This window comes from Camelina sativa, chromosome 8, assembly GCF_030686135.1.
Source record: "Camelina sativa cultivar CO46 ecotype springtype chromosome 8, ASM3068613v1".
Taxonomy (NCBI): Eukaryota; Viridiplantae; Streptophyta; class Magnoliopsida; order Brassicales; family Brassicaceae; genus Camelina; species Camelina sativa.
The window spans coordinates 2406717-2427512 of record NC_141887.1 but is presented as its reverse complement, the minus strand read 5'-3'; the positions used below and the strand labels follow the sequence as shown (position 1 = coordinate 2427512).

General features: G+C 35.8%; 5 protein-coding genes across 5 annotated transcripts; 1 reads left to right on the top strand and 4 right to left on the bottom strand.

The window, feature by feature from the left end:
- Positions 1 to 288: 288 nt before the first annotated feature.
- LOC104705771 (uncharacterized) lies at positions 289 to 2633 on the bottom strand. Its single transcript, XM_010421842.2, has 4 exons — positions 964 to 2633; positions 735 to 861; positions 558 to 659; positions 289 to 456 (listed from the first exon to the last, which is right to left on the bottom strand). The coding sequence occupies exons 1-4, from the start codon at positions 2631 to 2633 to the stop codon at positions 403 to 405; spliced, it is 1953 nt and encodes a 650-aa protein (XP_010420144.2). The 3' UTR covers positions 289 to 402.
- Positions 2634 to 2750: 117 nt separating this feature from the next.
- On the bottom strand, positions 2751 to 3820 carry LOC104705770 (caffeoylshikimate esterase-like). The gene has a single exon (XM_010421841.3). It carries the CDS (start codon positions 3818 to 3820, stop codon positions 2834 to 2836), a length of 987 nt encoding a protein of 328 aa, XP_010420143.1. The 3' UTR covers positions 2751 to 2833.
- Positions 3821 to 4691: 871 nt separating this feature from the next.
- On the bottom strand, positions 4692 to 6530 carry LOC104705769 (uncharacterized). Its single transcript, XM_087463489.1, has 5 exons — positions 5860 to 6530; positions 5515 to 5767; positions 5258 to 5356; positions 4966 to 5168; positions 4692 to 4878 (listed from the first exon to the last, which is right to left on the bottom strand). The coding sequence occupies exons 1-5, from the start codon at positions 6306 to 6308 to the stop codon at positions 4803 to 4805; spliced, it is 1080 nt and encodes a 359-aa protein (XP_087319615.1). The 5' UTR covers positions 6309 to 6530; the 3' UTR covers positions 4692 to 4802.
- Positions 6531 to 6722: 192 nt separating this feature from the next.
- LOC104705768 (E2F transcription factor-like E2FD) lies at positions 6723 to 9580 on the bottom strand. The gene is made up of 11 exons (XM_087463488.1): positions 9389 to 9580; positions 9169 to 9236; positions 8943 to 8995; positions 8767 to 8844; positions 8602 to 8658; positions 8404 to 8482; positions 8129 to 8196; positions 7965 to 8037; positions 7807 to 7868; positions 7210 to 7690; positions 6723 to 7071 (listed from the first exon to the last, which is right to left on the bottom strand). Exons 1-11 carry the CDS (start codon positions 9457 to 9459, stop codon positions 7001 to 7003), a joined length of 1161 nt encoding a protein of 386 aa, XP_087319614.1. The 5' UTR covers positions 9460 to 9580; the 3' UTR covers positions 6723 to 7000.
- Positions 9581 to 14139: 4559 nt separating this feature from the next.
- On the top strand, positions 14140 to 19223 carry LOC104709139 (alpha-mannosidase 2). The gene is made up of 4 exons (XM_087462085.1): positions 14140 to 14983; positions 15382 to 15531; positions 15669 to 15701; positions 16134 to 19223. Exons 1-4 carry the CDS (start codon positions 14393 to 14395, stop codon positions 18894 to 18896), a joined length of 3537 nt encoding a protein of 1178 aa, XP_087318211.1. The 5' UTR covers positions 14140 to 14392; the 3' UTR covers positions 18897 to 19223.
- Positions 19224 to 20796: the final 1573 nt, after the last annotated feature.

Here is a 20796-nt window from a genome sequence, read left to right as displayed (position 1 = left end):
CGATCAGAGTTGAGAAGAAGAACATCGCTTTGATCTGTTTCGTTTCCATTTTTTTTTTTCTGGAATTGGACAGGTTTTAAATATTAAAGATCTTATTGTGATGTAATAAGTGGATTTTAGGGTTCTTATAGAAAAATGTAACTTGGACTAAATATGAGAATTTTGGTGAGTTATTTAATTTTTTTTCCTAGTCATGTTAAAATTGTATAACAAAGATTTGCTAAACATATTTATTGTTTTTAAATAGCAGAACTATTTTAGTAATAAATTTAAAATTTCTTCAGAGAATTTTTGGAAATCACATTAATTGAGGTTGACTTTCATAAATTTTATATTGAAAAAGTTTATGAAAAGAAAAAAAGAGAAAGAAAAGGAATGGTGTATTATGTAGTAGAATTGGTTTCATGAATCCTCACATGATAACTCTTTCTTGATCATCTTCGAGATCTCCAATATCTGAAAAGAAAAAAAACTCAAAAAGGCAAAATTAATAGATTTTTCTATATAGAGATTACTTGTGAAACAATCTACTTTTAAAAATAGAGATGTTAGCTTACATCTGAGTTGTTGCAGAGAAGCAATGGATGTTGATGAAATGTCCAAAGTGTTTGATGTAGAAGCTTCACAAGCGAATCGACTTGATCTCCAAGAAGATCAACCTGCAATTTTTTTGCAGTTTCATATGACTACATAAAAATACTCACAATTAAGAATGAAATCACAAACTGTTCTACCTCAGTTTCTGCCTTTTTGAGATTTTCAGACCTAAGAACAAAAGCTGTTCTATAAACTGATTCTTTTCGTCTCAACACTGCTATACAATCTATCGTTGAATCAATCTTTATCTCCAAATTTTGTAACCTCGAAAATGAAAAAGAAAAAAAAAAAAAGAAAAAAGATCACTACTTAAGCTTCATTATAAAGTTTTGATCTGTTTTTACAAGAACCCTTTTTTCTACTCACCTGAACGTTACCATCTTTAACTTCTCTTGAATCTTCGAATCAAAATCATCATACAATAAAGAGATCTCCAAGCAGGCTCTGTTTCCTTCTACCTCAATCATTCGTTTATTGTTTGCTTCCATCTTTTCATGATTCTCCACTGTCTCTGAAGCTTCTCTTAGCAACTCTGTTACAACAATCCAACTGAGTTCTTGTTTGAATTCATCATCTTCACGAAGAATCTCATAATCTTTCTCCCAATTCTTAATCTCGTCTTCTTCTTCTTTCGCCGTTCTATTGTTTGTGTTCTCATCTGTTATTAAACCTTTGAGCAAAGTCAAGTAAGTATCTTCCAATATTAACAATCTCATCTCTGCATCTTCTTTCTCCTCTATAGCATTGTCTGAAAACACTGATCTATTCTTCTGCATTTTCATCCAAACATCATCCAAATTATCATCCATTACCACTTCATGCTCATGATCATACCTACCACCACCACTATCATCAAACATATTTTCCAACAGCTTAGTGTTAAGACTCATCAAGCTATCAAGACCTGCCACAATATCATCAACAGCTTGCTTCGAGCTAGAGCTGTTGTAGCTCTTTTGACGTTTAACAGACTCGATTTTGGTAGGAGCAAGCTCTTCACTTTTCCTCCTAATTATTGATTCATGACTCTTTATCAACTTCGAAACAGGAAAATTGCTTGAATCTTGTTCTTGTTCTTCTTCTTTTTCATCCTCTTTAGGTTCTTTCTCAACACCAACAATTTCACAATCTATTGAAGATAATGATGATACTGTTGCTACACATGATCTAGGAGATGAAGATCTATTGGTAATGATCTGTTCAATCTGAGATTCTAAACACTCTACCTCTCTACGAATTGAACTAACTCGTTCTTTAAAACCTGATTCATAATCTCTCACAACCATCATTACCTTCTCCATCTTCTCCTCTAAACCATTCATGAAACCTTTTATCAGTAACGACATTGAGTCTCTCTCTATAGACCATCTCCAACTCTGTTCAATCGGACCTAATTCGGACAAGAATATAGCGTGATGCATCTTGTTGAAAGCAAGATCCATTGTCCCTTTCAAAACATCGATATCAACCCCTGAAGGATCCACTGTTTCTCCTCTCAATTCATCGTACTCTGTCTCAAGCTTTTGCCTAAGATTCATCACTTGCTGATCAACAGAGCTCTTCAGCTCAGAAAACTCATCTTCTTTAATAGAATCTCCAATCTTGTTATGAAATCTCTTTCTCTCAAGATCTTGCAAATGAACCAACTCTGTTTCTTTACTCTCCAACACGTTTCTTAGACTCTCTTGGTTCTCAGAACTCTCCAACAACTGTCTGTCTTTCTCAAGAATCGCTAATTCTGTCTCTAAGAGACGGTGGTGAAGCCTGTCTTTGATCTCTCTCAGATCGCGAACCACTTCCACGTGGTTACTCTCGAGTTTATCGGTCTCTTGTCTGACGAAACTAAGGCAGCTCTCGAGCTGTAACACAGCGAGTTCGTAGAAAATAGAAATGGCGTTGAGACGGAGGAGAAGACCGTGTTTAGTTTTGATCTTCTCATGAGCTTTGTCCATAGCTTGTTGGACAAGTAACATCATTGTCGAATCCGCCATTGAAAACTTCACTTTCCCTTCTACTTCCTTCATTATATCTTTCATCTTTCTTCAGTGGAGATTGAACTTATCAAAATTCATACTTTCACATCTTTTGTTAACTAAGAATTAGAGATTTCAGTTGACCTATTCTTGAGGATCTCGAAATACAAAATTCTCGGATTTGTTTACTAATATAAAAATTTGATTATTTATTTTGTAAGTATGTATGAAAACTAAGATCGTCTACATTTTAGCCGGAGATTTTAAGCTTTGCTACCAATTTCAATGGTGGAGACTTCAGATCGTTCCTTAATCCAATTCAAAACATCTCTGAAAACCAAGTCGACGTTCTCTTCCGACTCTCCAATCAGCTGATGCCACATTCCTGGATAAATCTTAATCGTCTTGTCTTTGCTACTGCATCTACGGTAAAGCTCCTCGACAGAGGCCGGATCACAGACGACGTCGTCTCCGCCGTGTACGATCATTAACGGGACTTCAACTTCTTCAAACCTACTTTGAAGTTCCTCGCAGACTCGTACGAGCTCGTAGGCTGTGGCGGCTCGTGGTCGACCTACGGTTCTGTTAGGGTTAGCAAAGGCAAGTTTCCGCTTCCAGGGCTCCTTGAAAGAGACGCCAGCGATGGAGCCGCGAGTGGGGACAACACGCCAGGTGGGGATGAGAGTAGCAGCTAGGGTTAAGAGGTGTTGTAACGGCCACGGAGGTTTGAATTTGTGGCTGATGGAACACATTCCACCGCTGAGTATAAGACCGTTCCATTGGTGTTTTTGACGGAGGGTAATGTAGAGAGCGATAGCGCCACCTAGAGACTCGGAGTAGAGGAAGGAAGGGAGAGAGGAAGAGGTTGAGTGACGGTTACGGAAGTCATCGAAGAAGGAAATGCAGTCGTCGACGATGAGGTTTATATTTGGGATGTGAGCGGTTAAACCATCTGAGAAGCCGTGGCCTTGGTGGTCAATGGCACAAGTGAGGTAACCGGATTTGGCAAAGAGGACGGAGGTTAGTTGAAGGAACCAGCTGGATTCGCCAGTGAAGCCGTGGACGACGGCAATGAGGCCGAGTGGTGGACGGTTGAGTGGAGTCCACCATTGGGTGAAGAGTTTAAGGCCGGTAGGGTTGGTGACGTAGGCGGAGGAGTGGGCGACGGAGTGGCGGGAGTAGAATTCTGCAGCGGATAGAGAGCCAAAGGGGCTTGAGGTATTAGCCTCTGAGACTGGGTGGAGTCCCATCTTTTTCTAGTAGTACCGTTCAGAGGTTACATTTGTATATTTGAAGCAAAATTAAAAGAGTCCAATGCTTCTTGTGTGACATAAGTAAGTTACTAACCTACTGCTATTTTTTCGGTTGGTTCCGTCTTCATATGAATTTCCTTCTTTTTTGTTTTATGTTCTAAGAGTTATTATACCAAATTTTTTTAATAAATCAAACAAAACTCACCTACCATGTCTTTATCATACTTATGTAGTTTTGTTCTATCCAAATGAACCAAACGAAATCAAGAAACCGACCTAGAACCGATAACATGTTTGTTCGGCTGCATGGCACAATCGGGGTTGATACATCATATATACACACCAAAACGAGTCAGTACTTTTGGAATTTTCATATTTTAAACAATATTTGAACGAAAAAATAAAAATCAAATTTAAACGGAACCCATATCAAACTTATCTGTATTAAATTCATTTACTTCGTTAATCACTATCATGATGGCCATGGGTTTGGTGAAGTGGGTACACGTGAGAAATTCAACTAAATTACTCAACCACCTACTTAAAGAACATATGAAAACAGTCAAATAGGTCTATTAAAACAGAATAATGAATAAAATAACAATGATACACAAATAGCAATTTAAAGACTAATATCTAGCCAATAAGAATGATGGAATCTGTTTGTTCAAAAAAAAAAAAAAAAAAGAATGATGGAATCTATCTACTTTTCTAGTGATCCTTATTTCCTTTGATTAGCTAACAGCCTAAACACTATGTGGAAACTAAACCTAATTTAAAGAACTCAAGGAGGTCGAAAACTATCTGGACATTTCAACCTAATTAGAAGAACTCAAAAAGATGTGGAAAATTGCAGGGGGCATTGATAGGTAATAACTTTAACGCTTAGATTAAAGAAATCAAAATGGGGAAGAAGAATATAGATTGATGTTTCTTTTTCTTTTTTTTTGTTTGTCTCCTTTTTTCTGAAGCTCTGATTTTACAGCAACCCAACAACACAGCTCAGATGTAATCTATTCTCCAAACCTCTTAGATGATGTCCCAACAGCATGCACCTGAAATGAAACAGACCGTGGATGAGATTAACAAGCTCTGTTTTAATTATTTGCAATTTGCGTCCTAAGAAGAGGAGTTTGGCCTACCAGAAAAGGAGCTTTGCAAGGTAATCCCTGGAAGTGGCTACTTTTCTACCAGTTCCATCATCACCTTCTGTCGTCCTTACGCCAGGATTTTGCATGAAATTTGAAGTCGTCTGGCCTTCAAAGATCTTCTCTAATACATTTTGGACAAGTTGGCTCACGATCTCTTCCACTTCTGGTGAAGACAGTTGAGATAACTCGGTCACCTGTAAAATTATGATTAATTCTTGTCATCAAACTGAGTATCTTGAGACAAAAAAATAAGAATCAAAAAAGAAATCTCAACGTTTACTACCGTCTCAGGATCTAAGGAACGCAAATAATCCAACAAATCATTCTTGTTTCCTTTCTCACATTCTATCCGCAAAGCTTTCTTCCTTTGTAGATTTAGCTCCTGAAATACATTAGGAATAAAACTAGTATTAGTGCTTAAACGTATCACAACCAAGATCATAGAAACAAAATCAGACTTGGCCAATCTAGACAAGGATACTGAGAATGCATAAGGCTGAACAACTGAACTAGAGTCTCTCATCTTTGAGAATCAATTACCTCTTTGATGGTAGATAACTCAGACTGCAAATGCTGAATATAACTCAACGCTTCAGGTGACAAGTCTCCAAACACCTGAGGACTCAGTCTCTCTAATTCTTCAACACAATTCCCTAAATCCTCACCAACTCCCTTCTCCGAACCAAATCTAACATCGTCTTCCAAAGACTGATCCTCCTCCTTCCTAGGATCAATCGGTATATCAAAGTTCCTCCTCAGTGACATACGATACTCCGCATTCCATAACGTATACCTAATTAAAACCACAAACAAACCAAAATCCCTAAATCCACAGTGTTCCATCACATCATATAGAGAGAGAGAGAGATTCAAAAATATATATACCCAGTGATGATGGAAGAGATAAGGAGACGATAGAGAGGCTGCTCGGAGATGGTAACGGAAACGGGGAATTGATCGGAAGGAAGGAGTCCAAGCATAGAAGAAATCGTCTGTTTCATCGAATCCTTAGCTGAATCGGATAAGCCTTTGGAGATAACAGACGTATCAAGCGGCTGGATCCGATTCACCAAATTCGCGATCACAGCGAAACCTCGATCTAACTTAGACCGGCGAGTAGATACATACGAATCGTCGGATGAAACTCCACCACCGCTGAGACAGCTGATTACAGCGGAGGAAGAGGAAGACGACACCGCACGATTCGGAGCATAAGGTAACAACCGGCGAGGAGATGAGGAAGACGGTGGTGGTTGGTGAAGGATTAGCTTCTTCTTTGATAGGTCAGTGACACGAGAGAGCATGAAGAAGGCACGCGCTGATGCGGCCGCCATTAATCGTTTGAGCGTCTCTCGAGCTCTCTGTGTGGCTGCGTGATATGCGTTAGGTATTGGAAGAATCTTTTTGTTTTATTTCAATTGTTTCCTTTTATATTTTTTTTTTGGTAATTACAGTATTTTTATTTTATATAAAAATGATTTATTTTGTTAAGAAAAATCTTGCTTCGTTCGTTTTAGTGATCTGAAGGCCCACTAAGCCTAGATTTTGGTCTTTTCTCGTGGTTTGTTTTGTTTCGTCAGAGTTAAATAATATTTACTCCGACACACTCATCTTTTAATCAAGTCAAGAGACTCACGTAAGAATATTTCTACTTCGACTACTGCAACAGAAAGTTCTAGAATCCCATCGAAACCAACGTAATTAGATATATATATATATATATATAATAGAACTGGAATAGCATCGAAAAGACGAAAACTGACTGTTTTGAGGCTTTAAGCACCAAAATTGTATCAAATGGGATTACACAATTAATATTAGCAACGAATAAGGAACGCTAGAAAACCTAAACGGTCAGCTACCTTTTAAGTTATTTTATAAATATTCCACAAAAACCAAAAGATAAACGCTCTGATTTGCAAGTAAATGATCACCACTGTACGAGTTTTAATCTGTAGTTTATAACGCAAAAGAGCACTAAAATTTGGCTTTTGATCAGGGAATCAAGTTAATCTACCTGATTAAGTCATTTCCGACCAAACTCTTCTTTGCATGACTCAAATGTCTCTTTGTAATGCGCAAGAAGACCAAATAACGCTGTTCATGAAACAAACACTTTCATTTGTAAGAAGTCCCCACAAGATTATGTTATTAAGGAAAACATATAACTCAGGAATTTCCATAGAAAGCAAAATTGTGTGACATAAGTAGAGAATAGAGTAGTAGTTATTTTACCAGGATTGCAGTATTGCGGCTGGTACATAGAAGAAAGGGCCTCGATAACTCCAAGTCTTGGCCTAAGGTTGTTTCCCATGTTGTTCATACCAGAAGTGCCAGCGGGAGTGGATGATCCAAAGGCAAAGTTCTTCACGTCAGGCTCATCAACTGGTTCTTGCTTGATTGCTCTGCTAGTGTTTTGTTTCCCGTTATGCTTGCGGTCTTTAGAACAAGCTGCTTTGTTTCTCTTTGCGCTAAAGTTGGTGATCTCGGTCCCAAATGCCCGCTTTTTAGGCTCAATACGATCACATGAGCTTGCAGAAGCAGTAAGGACTTTGTTTTCAGATATGTTTATGGATCCCAACCACCTATAAGCCGCCTTCTTAGTATCTGGAATAGGATCACATGAGCTTGCAGAAGCAGTAAGGAATTTGTTTTCAGATATGTCTATGGATCCCAACCACCTATATGCCGCCTTCTTAGTCTCTGGAATATGAGTCTGCATGTACAGTATGAACATAAGAAAATTAAAAACAAGAAGATGAGAGATTGAAATCTCCAAGATTGCGCATATTAAATCTGCATGGAAAAACAAGCTCTTATAATATTTGATACCTTTTCAATTAGGTTCATTGAGGAAAACACATTTGCAATGTCGTAAAGGCGCCTAACTTTGGCTGCAGAGAGTTTACAAAAAATGGGGTTTGGTTATTGCTTCTGTATGTAATAATAATCAGAGATCAAACAAGGTCAAGGGAAGGAATTAGGATTACTTCTCATAGTCGTTGGATCCTGTGGATCATTCAGCAATGCTTTGGTAGCCCCATCGAGTGTGATCAGATCATCCTGACGTCAAAGTAGCAACAAGAGAGGTGTCAACTAATTGGTAATTAACCAGTTGTTTAGAGAGAGATAGCATAATACTTAATTCACTTACATCAGAGCATAGAAACAGCTTCACAAAGCTCTGAGAAAGTTGCCAGAGAGATCTCTCCTTCTTGTTATCTACAAAAAAATAGCAAACAAAAACAAGGTTCGGCTAGTTAGCTTCGAAACACGAATCCTAACCCTGGAAAAGTTTCAATGACTAGCAAGGACATATATGTCTTCATTCGTATCGAAATCAAGATCGGAAATAAATGAATGGACAAAATAGGTAAATGCTAAGTGAATGGAATAATCAATGAAGAGCCTCAAACATAAGAAGATTACCAAGTTTGAGGGATGGTGAGTTATCTAGATCCTCAGGAGTTAACTTGAAAGATTCTTGTCTTTCTTCCTCATACAAGACCTATTCACATATAATAATCCATATTCATTGATGATATGTTTGGCAGAATCATAAGCACAACAAAGTAACTAAACTATCCCAACCAAAAGAAATCAATAGCATCTGAGATATGAAGTTACCATCTCCGACTTGGTCAGAAAAGGGACAGTCCCAAACTTCTCTTTCATTCCTTCTTCCTGTAGAGACAAAAAAAAAAAAAAAAAACTCAAAAACCCTTGTCAACTACACAAAAACAATCATGACCTAACAAAGAAAAGCCAAAATAGATTGATTCGTTTAAGTACTTTGAGTTCAGCGAGAGCACGAGGGACTTCTCCAAAACCTCTCCACGAGTACTGATTCTTGCCTCTTCTCGCAACAAGCTGCGTAGCACCACAAAAAAAACCCTAATCAGCTCAAATCAAAAACTCAATCAGACACCATTAATACAAAAACATCATCAACATCAAAGGGTTTTTACCCCAATACTCTCCAATATGTTGACCACATCATAGATACGCCGACGTTCAACTCCTACAATTCCAGATATCAACAATTACACATCAATCTATTGAAATCAAAGCCTGGGATTTTTTTTTTTTCTTTTTTTTTTTTCAATTGAATAACGCATAATATTATCATCGCAAAACCCAATCGAAGACGAAATAATGGGGAGGAAATTTAAAAAAAAAAAAAAAAAAAATCACCTAATTTCCCGGCGGCATCATCGAGCCCAATCAAATCAACACCGTCGCGGTTGTACAGTTTCAAAAAACTGAAAAATAATAAACATAAAAGAGTAGCGATGATAATAAAATCAGCGGAAACGTGACAAAAGACTAAAGGAAATAACAATCTGATCAGAATCGCAAGAGATATAGGGAGCGAGCGAGCGAAAGAGAGATGAGATGAGATGAGGATTTTTACTTGGAGACAAGAAGTCCGAGAGACTTCTCCTTGCGGCTGTAAGGCTGGTGACCGAGACCGAGAGCTTCCATTTTCCTGAGGGAGAGAGACAAGACAAAGACAACAAAAAATATATTTTCTGGATGAGACACAGAGTATAAATAAGCGAAAGCGAGAGATAAGAGAGTTGGTGTTTGGATCTGAGCTTTGTTGTGACCTTAGAAAACCCTTTTTTTTTGTTATGTTATAGGCGGGTTCTTTTCAAATTAGGAAATACTTTTACCGGTTCAATGTTTTCTTCTTTTGTTTTCTTCTTCTTCTTTGCAAATACACGTATTCAATGTCATTGCCTTATTTTAAAGCTTTTTTTTAAAAAAAAATCTTTTTTACTTTTTTAAAATTAGGGATTTTGTGCCCGATATACAACAAGTGTTACATTTAGTTTGATTATATTTTTTTCATTTGAACATTTTGTATATGTATCTACCTAATTAGAGTGTTTAGATATGATTAGAATCATGCAATCATAATTTTTAATTATTGCAAAAAGTTTGTTTTGTATGGCTTTTTTTTGTCATATATATATATATTTGTTGTAAACCTTTTGGTTTTCATTACTGAAACTCAATTGTAGTAGTTAATACAAAGCTTGGTAAAACGAAAGATAGTCCTTGCCCAAAAAAAAACAAAAAAACAAAGGGATATCTAATCATATCCTGAATTACATAAACCTCAACCACTCTTGCGATAAGCTTTTGAAGTTTTTCCGATGCTTCTTTGCAAGGATGACATCTCGAATTTGCCTATCCAGGAACTTGAAAAGGATATAAGGCGATGTTGCTATGTTGTTGTGAAGTCGGGCATTTCTCTCAATCCAGATAGTATACAGTATTGCCTGCGCCACTAGTCGCCGAAGTGTTAATGAAGATGTGGAGTCGTTTATGTCTAACCAGGTGGGAAAAGCATTCCAGGTGTGGAAGACAAAAGGCCTGTAAACCAGTCTCTTCATTGCTTGTAACCACAGATCTTCACTAAAGTCGCAGTGGAGAAATAAGTGCTCTCGGTTTTCAGGTTGCAGACCACAAATACAGCAGGATGTCTCAATTTCCATTCCCCAGGTAGCAAGTCTTGTTCTTGTGGGAAGTCTGTCGAGATGCGTCAGCCACATCATGAACGCATGTCTTGGTATCGCGCCTTTGAACCACACTTGGTTTGACCAAATTGGAGGATTTTGTCTTTGTCGTAGAGCTTCCCATGTTTTCTTTGTGCTGAAGTGATCAAATTCCTTAGCTTCGATTTTCCAAGCAAAAGTGTCCGTCTCAGAGCTCAATGTTGGAAGTGGAATTGATGTAAGATGAATCTGAAGAAGTTCAGCTTGCGGAGATCTTGCAGGTCTGGTAAGTCACCCATTGGTCGAACACGCTTGAGCCACAGTTCCCATGATGGGAATGCCTGTTTGAGATGGACATGTTGGTCCCAGAAACTCCAACAGGGGACCGAAGGGAGACCACCAATCATACCAAAAGCTTGCATTCTTACCATTTCCCACATTGCAAAGCAGAAAATGGAGTGCTAGAGGACGCAAGTGAAGTAGTATTTGTGGTCATATATATTGTAGGTATGTCGAAGTTTCTTTTTCTAGGTTGAGAATTCTTTTTATTATTCGCTTTTAGTATTTTTTTTCATGTGTTTTTTAAAACGTACTTATCGTTATTTACAAAGAAGACTGTACAATATTAGTTGCATATCTATCTCATATAAATACGAAATATATATATATATATACTAGATGATAACCCGTACTGTGTAGTGCGGGAAAATATTTACGTAAATTTTGATTTATTAGTTACAAAATAATAGTATTATCTTTATTTGATTTATTTTACGTATTTTATAATTTATATATATATAATTTACTTAGTTTCATACTCCGGTTTTGATTATAGTCGGTACAATAAACTTAACGACTTACCATTATTATGTTTTGGGTATAATTGCTTAAATATTGAGTCAATGTAAAAAATGAATTAAAGTGCAAGAAAATTATATGAGTGGTATAACAAAATATTTTGTTTTTGACAAAAAAAAAACAAAATATTTTTGTTACTAAAACTCATCGATCTCAGTGCAAAATCATAAAATTTAAATATTTATAAGTATCAAATAAGTTAACCCGTAAAAAATATATATATATATATATATATATGTTTTGAATAGTGTGACAAGACAATATATTACCTCTCCTACGATAGAAAATTTAGTCGATTTGTTAATCATCTCATTATATTAAATTATATATATCAAATCCTCTGAAATTTTGAATTAATTTGTTAATGAGCGAAATCTTTTAGAAAATAAAATCATCAATTGTAAAAAATTTGCTAAAACAAATTGTAACCCGCACTGTTTAGATAGTGGAGGTTTAATAGTTTTCTGTGGATAATTATTTTTATTTTTATTTCGAATGATCAAAATTAAAAGAGTATATCTATAATGAGTATATCTTGACTGAAGAATATTTCATTCAGATAGTTAGCACATAGAAATATATAGATAGTTACCCGTGCTATACATTTTATAATCTTTTACATTTCATTTACTTAGTTTCATACTCTAATTGCAACCCGTTTTGTCTACATGATTCAATGTTCAAATCCGTGAATCATATAAATTTGATAAAATCCTAAAAATAAAACAAAACCTGTATTGAAGTGGTCATGTTTAGAAATCACGATTTAACTTTTTGATTTATCTTTTAGTTATATATATATTATATTAAATAAAATATAATATTTGTGATTTCTTAGATTTTAATAAAATGTCTCTGCGTCGATGTGCATTGCAAACAATTATTTAATAAATTAAATATAACATTTTATATTTTAAAAATATAAGCAATGTTGTATCTTAGTTTTAAGATATATTTGTCATTATTAAATGATTTAGGATGCATATATTTAATCTTAGTTTTATAAATAAAATTAAGTTTTATAATTGTTCTAAATAGTTTATTATTGTTTCCTAAAATTTCAGAAACAATAAATCAAATCTGTTAAAATAATTTCAAAAATATTGGGCTATAAAAAAATAAAATCGTTTTATAAGATTTATTATTGTTCTAAAATATTATTGAAAAATATTTCTAATATATTTACGTGAATCAATTAAGATTTTACATAACCAAGATTTTTTTTTCTGATTTTATAAGTTTTTTTGAGTTGAAAAAAAAAATAATTAACACTAAAAATAACTATATTAATATTTACATGAATTTGTTTTCTTTTAATAACTATATTAATAAAAATCTGTTTTCTGGTTGCAACAAATTAATAATAAGATTCTGTTATTATATTTTGTAATTAAATACAGTGGTATTTTGTGTAATATCTTACATGGAGTAGGGTTATTTGTTTAAAGGGTTTCTTAAATAATATAATAGAGATATATATACGTAAATAAATAGCAAAAAAAATTCTCATATTTTTACATCATTGTCACTTTCATCAGTAAACATATTGAATTTCAGTGGTCATCTACATCAAGTGAATAATTAAATTTAATATCAATGTGTAGGATGTTCCTATAAAATATACTTCCTCGTAAAAATATAATTTTTTAGTATTTTTTGTATCACAAATATTGATTTTCTATAAATTTTTATTAATTAATGCTAGAAAATTATATATTTCAAGATTCATTGAGTGAGAATAATGAATTATTATTAGTTAATCTCTCTGGTTTTGTTTACACGTAGTTAAAGAATTTTTTTTTGTTTTAAATTACTTGTCTTTTTTTTGACAACTTTTAAATTACTTGTCATTCCCAATTTTCAAGATAACTTTTACAATAAAATTTTAAAAATAATCTTATTTAAAAATTTAAACTAATACAATTAAAAAAATTGAGGAGTCATACGAGATTAAATTTGTCAATTTACAATGTTTTTTAATCTACTCAAAAATCTCTAAAACAACAATTAAACTAAACCGGAGGAAGTAATAGATATAAAAGTATATTATTATAAATAATTATATATTTATAGCTAAACATTAAATGTTTCTTCATTTATGAGAGTACATATTTTACTGTCTATTTATTAAATAATAGAAGAATGCCCATATTTTAGACCTAGACTAAGAATAGTATGGTATTCCTAAAATTCATGTCGGATATTTGGCTCTCAATCCCATCCTTCGATAAAATGGGTAAAGATTATATTGAGCAAATATTCTATATTTTATGTGTGAAAAATAAAATTGGATACATTGCTTCTATATTACTGTCTTCCTTCAACATCCTAATTGCAAAGTTACTGCATGAGAGCAACAAGGGCTTTCTTCTTGGATGACCCTTCATGGTGGAAATTTGTGTCACCATGAAGGTGACACAAATTTTCATGTTTTTTTTTTTTTTTTTTCTTTTTCATATGAGCCATTTAGAAAGAAAATTGTTTACATAACAGTATGCGGAAATTTTCATGTTATATGATGAGACTAAATTGTTTCAATATATAAGTTTTAAGTGCTAAGAAAATCTAGAATTTGGACCCATTCGTCCTCCTAAACCTTTTTGTTTGTTTCACATAATCTGTTTTTGGGCCGATAATTTGGTCCAATGCTAGTGGAAATCACCAAATCTCTATTTTATTTAATGACATGGTATAAATTGTTGTAATACATACGTCAAACGTCTAAACGTAACAAAAATGCTATAGTTTTTCCGATCAAATTTTACCAAAGAAAAAAGGTAATTTAGCTCATGTGGAAAAAGACAGTAAAACCACGATTAATAACTCGAATTTACAAAAGACTAAACACAATCCAGATTCCAGAAGAAGTCCATCGAATCTAAACAGACCGACCATCCCCACTTTACATATATATTGATCTCGGACCCAAACAGGGGAAAAAAAAGACCGAACACTTAGCAAACGACGTAGTTTCATTCCTTTTTAGATAGGAAAAAAAAAGCAGAAAAGGAAAAGCCTTTGGAAATCCCGACGAGTAGAGGAGAAGAGGATCATTCATGCCGTTCTCCTCCTACATCGGCAACACCCGCCGTAGCTCCACCAGCGGAGTCGGCGGCGGAAGCGGCAGCGGATGGGGTCAGTCACTCCTCCCAACAGCCTTATCGAAGTCAAAACTAGCGATCAATCGAAAGCCACGAAAACGAACAGTCGTAATGAATTTCTTATTCGCAAACTTCTTCGTCATCGCACTCGTCATCTCACTCCTCTTCTTCTTCCTCACTCTCTTCCACTTCGGCGTACCTGGACCGTTCTCCTCACGTTTCTTAACCTCCAGATCCAATCGGATCGTGAAGCCACGGAAGAATATATATCGACGGCCTTTAAACGATTCCAGTTCAGGAGGCGCCGTCGTTGATATCACTACCAAAGATCTGTACGATAGGATTGAGTTTCTTGATGTAGATGGTGGTCCGTGGAAACAAGGCTGGAGAGTTACGTATAAAGGCGATGAGTGGGACAAAGAGAAGCTTAAAATCTTCGTTGTGCCTCACTCTCATAACGATCCTGGTTGGAAATTGACTGTGGAGGAGTATTATCAGAGACAATCGAGGCATATTTTGGACACCATTGTTGAGACTTTATCTAAGGTAATGTCACCAAAGTTTTTTTTGTTTTTTTTAATTTTATTAGGGATCATTCTCTCCCCCCCCCCCCCCATGATTATCCCGTGAACAATCTTTTAGAGTGAATTTCTCATGACGTCATTTAACTCTTAACCAACTTCTCTGGTGGATTCTGTTTTTTATTTTCGTGTTGAAACAGAGTTTTTTGGAAAGTTTGTAGTTAAAGCTTGGATTTTTAAGCTCTTTCGCTTTGAAAACGAGCTAAAGCGAGAATTTTTAGTTGTGGGTTTTGTGAAATTGAAAGGATAACTTTAAGTATTACAACCAGATATTCGTAGTTTATGTAATAGTAGGGTGTGAGTGTTTCCCATTTAGCTAGAATCTGATTTGTGTGGGGGTTTGTTTTGAATCGGTTGAAATAGGATTCGAGAAGAAAGTTTATATGGGAGGAGATGTCATATCTGGAGAGATGGTGGAGAGATGCTTCACCCAATAAACAGGAAGCTTTGACTAACTTGGTCAAGAATGGGCAGTTAGAGATCGTTGGAGGTGGCTGGGTAATGAATGATGAGGTATGTTTCTGACTTGTTTGGTTTTTATAAAAAAAAAAAAAAAAAAGAAGAAACGGTTGTTTAGTTCCATGCCATTCCTATGCTGATTGTTTTGATTGAGACATATGTACTAAGTTTCTTCTTGATGTTTTCTGCAGGCTAATTCTCATTATTTTGCCATAATTGAACAGGTATGTACAGCAACATGTGACTTTCTAGTTTTATGCACTTAATTTCTCTGCTCTAGTTTGTTTATAGAAATATAACGCTTACTGAAACAATGATGATAACTGAAATATAGATGATTACCGCATTTTCATTTAATGTTTCTGCTCCGCTAGCCATTGAGTGTGTATTTATTATGTCAGTTATGGTTGGTTTATAGTTCATCATTACCTGATACCTCCTTTGAGCTAAAGACCCTCTTCTTTTTGGTTATGCCTATATAAGAACGTGTGTTGTTAGACTATCAATTGGCTAGAGATAATGCTTGTTGTACTGTGTTCCTTTTTGGGTTAAACATCATAAAGGAGTTATCCAGGTTTTCTAAGTGTAAACCATGTTTTCTTCTTATTCTGCCTGTGCTCTTGTATCTGATTTTGTTTTTACCACTTCTTCTGCAGATCGCAGAGGGTAATATGTGGCTGAATGACACAATTGGGGTTATTCCTAAGAATTCTTGGGCCATAGATCCTTTTGGCTATTCATCAACCATGGCTTATCTCCTCCGCCGTATGGGTTTTGAAAACATGCTGATTCAGAGAACTCATTACGAGCTTAAGAAAGACCTTGCACTGCATAAGAATCTGGAATATATCTGGCGTCAAAGTTGGGATGCTATGGAAACAACTGATATTTTTGTTCACATGATGCCTTTTTATTCATACGATATCCCACACACGTGTGGACCAGAGCCTGCAGTTTGCTGTCAGTTTGATTTTGCTCGGATGCGGGGATTCAAGTATGAACTTTGTCCATGGGGAAAACACCCAGTGGAGACTACACAAGAAAATGTGCAGGAGAGGGCATTAAAGCTTCTGGATCAATACAGGAAAAAATCTTCTCTCTATCGAACAAATACCCTTCTAATACCTCTTGGAGATGATTTTAGGTACATCAGTATTGATGAAGCCGAAGCTCAGTTTCGTAACTACCAGCTGTTGTTTGATCACATCAACTCTAATCCTAGTCTAAATGCAGAGGCAAAGTTTGGTACTTTAGAAGATTATTTCAGAACAGTCAGAGAAGAAGCTGACAGAGTAAATTACTCTCTTCCTGGTGAGGTTGGCTCTGGTCAGGTTGTTGGTTTCCCTTCTCTGTCAGGTGACTTCTTTACATATGCAGATAGGCAACAAGACTATTGGAGTGGTTATTATGTTTCAAGGCCTTTCTTCAAAGCTGTTGATCGTGTGCTCGAGCATACACTTCGTGGAGCTGAGATCATGATGTCGTTTCTGTTAGGTTATTGCCATCGAATTCAGTGTGAGAAATTCCCAACTAGCTTTGCGTATAAGCTAACTGCTGCAAGAAGAAATCTAGCTCTTTTCCAGCACCACGATGGGGTAACTGGAACTGCTAAGGATTACGTGGTACAAGATTATGGCACCCGGATGCATACTTCATTGCAAGACCTTCAGATCTTTATGTCTAAGGCAATAGAAGTTCTTCTTGGGATCCGTCACGAAAAAGACAAATCTGATCAGTCCCCATCATTCTTCGAGGCAGAGCAAGTGAGATCGAAGTATGATGCTCGGCCGGTTCACAAGCCAATTGCTGCGCGGGAAGGGAATTCACACACTGTTATACTCTTCAATCCATCGGAACAGACGAGAGAGGAGGTAGTGACTGTTGTTGTTAACCGCGCTGAAATCTCGGTTCTGGACTCAAACTGGACTTGTGTCCCTAGCCAAATTTCTCCTGAAGTGCAACATGACAATACCAAACTATTCACAGGCAGACATCGCCTTTACTGGAAAGCTTCCATCCCAGCTCTTGGTCTGAGAACGTATTACATAGCTAATGGGAATGTTGAATGTGAGAAAGCTACACAGTCTAAACTTAAATACGCTTCTGAGTTTGACCCGTTTCCTTGTCCTCCTCCATATTCCTGCTCCAAACTGGACAGCGACGTTACTGAGATCCGAAATGAACATCAGACTCTTGTGTTCGATGTGAAGAATGGATTACTGCGGAAGATAGTCCATAGAAACGGATCAGAGACTGTTGTGGGAGAAGAGATAGGTATGTACTCGAGTCCAGAAAGTGGAGCGTACTTGTTCAAACCAAATGGTGAAGCTCAGCCAATTGTTCAACCCGGTGGACATATAGTCATCTCTGAGGGTCTGCTGGTTCAAGAAGTCTTCTCTTACCCTAAAACCAGATATGAGAAATCACCCCTCTCGCACAAGACTCGTCTTTACACTGGAGGTAATACGCTGCAGGATCTAGTGGTTGAGATAGAATATCATGTTGAGCTCCTAGGTAAGGATTTTAATGACCAGGAATTGATTGTCCGGTACAAGACTGATGTTGACAACAAGAAGGTCTTCTATTCAGATCTCAATGGTTTCCAAATGAGCAGGAGAGAAACTTATGATAAGATCCCTCTTCAAGGAAACTACTACCCGATGCCATCTCTTGCATTTATCCAAGGATCAAACGGTCAGAGATTCTCTGTGCACTCTCGCCAATCTCTCGGTGTTGCAAGCCTCAGAGAGGGTTGGTTGGAGATTATGCTGGACAGAAGGTTGGTTCGTGATGATGGACGTGGTCTCGGACAAGGCGTGATGGATAACCGTGCAATGACCGTGGTTTTTCACCTTCTTGCTGAATCCAACATTTCTCAGTCAGACCATTCTTCCAACCCTAACCCGAGGAACCCTTCTCTGCTCTCTCACCTCGTAGGTGCTCACTTGAACTATCCCATAAACACATTCATTGCCAAGAAACCGCAAGACATATCTGTGCGAGGTCCGCAATACGGTTCCTTTGCTCCTTTAGCCAAACCATTACCGTGTGACCTCCACATAGTGAATTTCAAGGTTCCACGTCCATCCAAATACTCTCAGCAATCGGAAGAAGACAAGCCAAGGTTCGCTCTTATCCTCAACAGACGAGCTTGGGACTCAGCTTATTGCCATAAAGGAAGAAGAGAAAACTGCACAAGCGTGGCTAATGAACCGGTGAACTTCTCCGACATGTTCAAAGATCTTGCAGCTACAAAGGTAAAACCAACTTCACTGAATCTCTTGCAAGAAGACATGGAGATACTAGGGTACGACGATCAAGAGCCACCCCGAGATGGTTCATCGCCAAGGAAAGGACGTGTCTCGATCTCTCCCATGGAAATACGAGCTTACAAGCTTGAGCTACGACCTCACAAGTGAAAAACACACACACATCTTACAGCTGATCGTTGACTATTGGCTGGTACGGCCTCACAAGATCGTTGACTAAGAGGCTGAAAGCTCAGAAATCGGCTTCTTGTTCAAAAAAGCTTTGCCGGGAACGTTAACTGTCAAAAGAGAGTAGACGCAGGAGCCTCTGTGTGTTCATGTAAAACTACTTAGCTCCTTTTTTGTTTTTGTTTTGAGACACAAGCGATATTATTAATTAGTTTTTACGATTTTGACTGGGATTAATATGTTGTGTGTATATGTATAAACCATAGTATTATACACATTTGGATTGTTCCATTTTTTGCTCATTGAAAACTCTCAGCTGTCTCTTCTTGTATTTCCTTATTTATAATTTATCTCTCGCCTTCAAATTTACTTGCGAAGCTTAACTACGTTCTTACAACAAAGCCGAAAGAAAAAAGCTTAAGAACTTTTTGAACTAATTTTTTAAATATAATTGGATTGGATTTTTGGGCATGAAAAAGCTTATCTCATTTACACTTGATTTACGTAAGCTACGAGTTTATAATAGTCACACAAAAAATATCAAATATCTTTCTTTATATAAAAGGAATCAAAAAGAAGAAAAGGGTTATAACTAATCGTTATGGTGACGAAACTAATGGTCGTATATGGAATTATAGCCAAGTAGGAAAATCATGAGCCATTAGTCTCAATTCACTTGCTCTACGACTCAAATTTTAAATCAATAATAAATCTTCCATTTCAATTTAAAACTAGTATTTCTTTAAAGTATCTATCTATGATGATAATGTAGCAGACAACAAAAAAAAAAAAACTATATATTAGATCTCCTTTGTTCCTTTTTATTAGATGTTTTAGATATTTTCATTTGTTTTATTATTTTACAAGTTTATATATACTAATTTATGTTAATTTTGTGTTCGATGACTATTTGTACTATGTAGTTTTTTTTCATTAGTTATTAGATACTTAGATTGCATCAAATAATATACTTTATGTAAAAATAATAAAATATTAAATTATTTTTAAATTTTCTATTTTAACTGAAAAAATATGATAATTAATTAGAGGGAATAGAAAACTATATATATTCATTTTGTTATATAACTTATATTTTTAACTCAAAAATAAATAAAAAGAGTCATCTCTAAATACTTTGTCGTTTTTAATCGTAAAAGAAAAAACGATTGTGATTGTTCGTTTGTCTTTGTACTTCCAACATCCATTTCTCATCTTTCTTTTTACGTATATACGGACCGAAGCTTGTGTCATCGGCGTGCCGTCACCTATCTATTACTAATCTTGATTAGTTTGTAAAATCGTTGATAAAATATTATTATATTTATATGCAAAATTTAGGCGTCAAATGTTCAAGGCCACAGATTTAAAAAAAGCAAAAAAGCAGCAATAAGAAAGATTATTAATGGATCAAATGGAATCGTTACAAATAGTTAATTGACTAATTCCTAACTTCTTCTTGAAATAAGATAAGTATCATTAGTAGGAAAAAAAACACTTAAGGTTAAATTATATGTAAATTAAAGCATATTTTTATACATTGCGTTTGAACTAGACACAAATACCATATTTTAAAGTAAATCAGTGTTATTGTTGTTTAAAAGATGATTGCTTTTGTGAAACAAAGAAATATCTAATCAGTGAGATAGTTGACCAATGCGAGACCACGTAATGGTTTCATTCTAGTGTTTTTTTTCTTTGTTACGAAAAGAAGATTAATTCATAACCACAAAAAAACCACAATTAAACTACAACTCGATTTTTTTAGTATTGTTTGGTTTTAATTTCTCTATAACTTTGGTGCTACAAAACTACCTGGTATCATCAAAGTAACCAAAATCAGACCCGGCCCACAGGGAAGTAAGTGAAGCCAAAGATTTGGGCC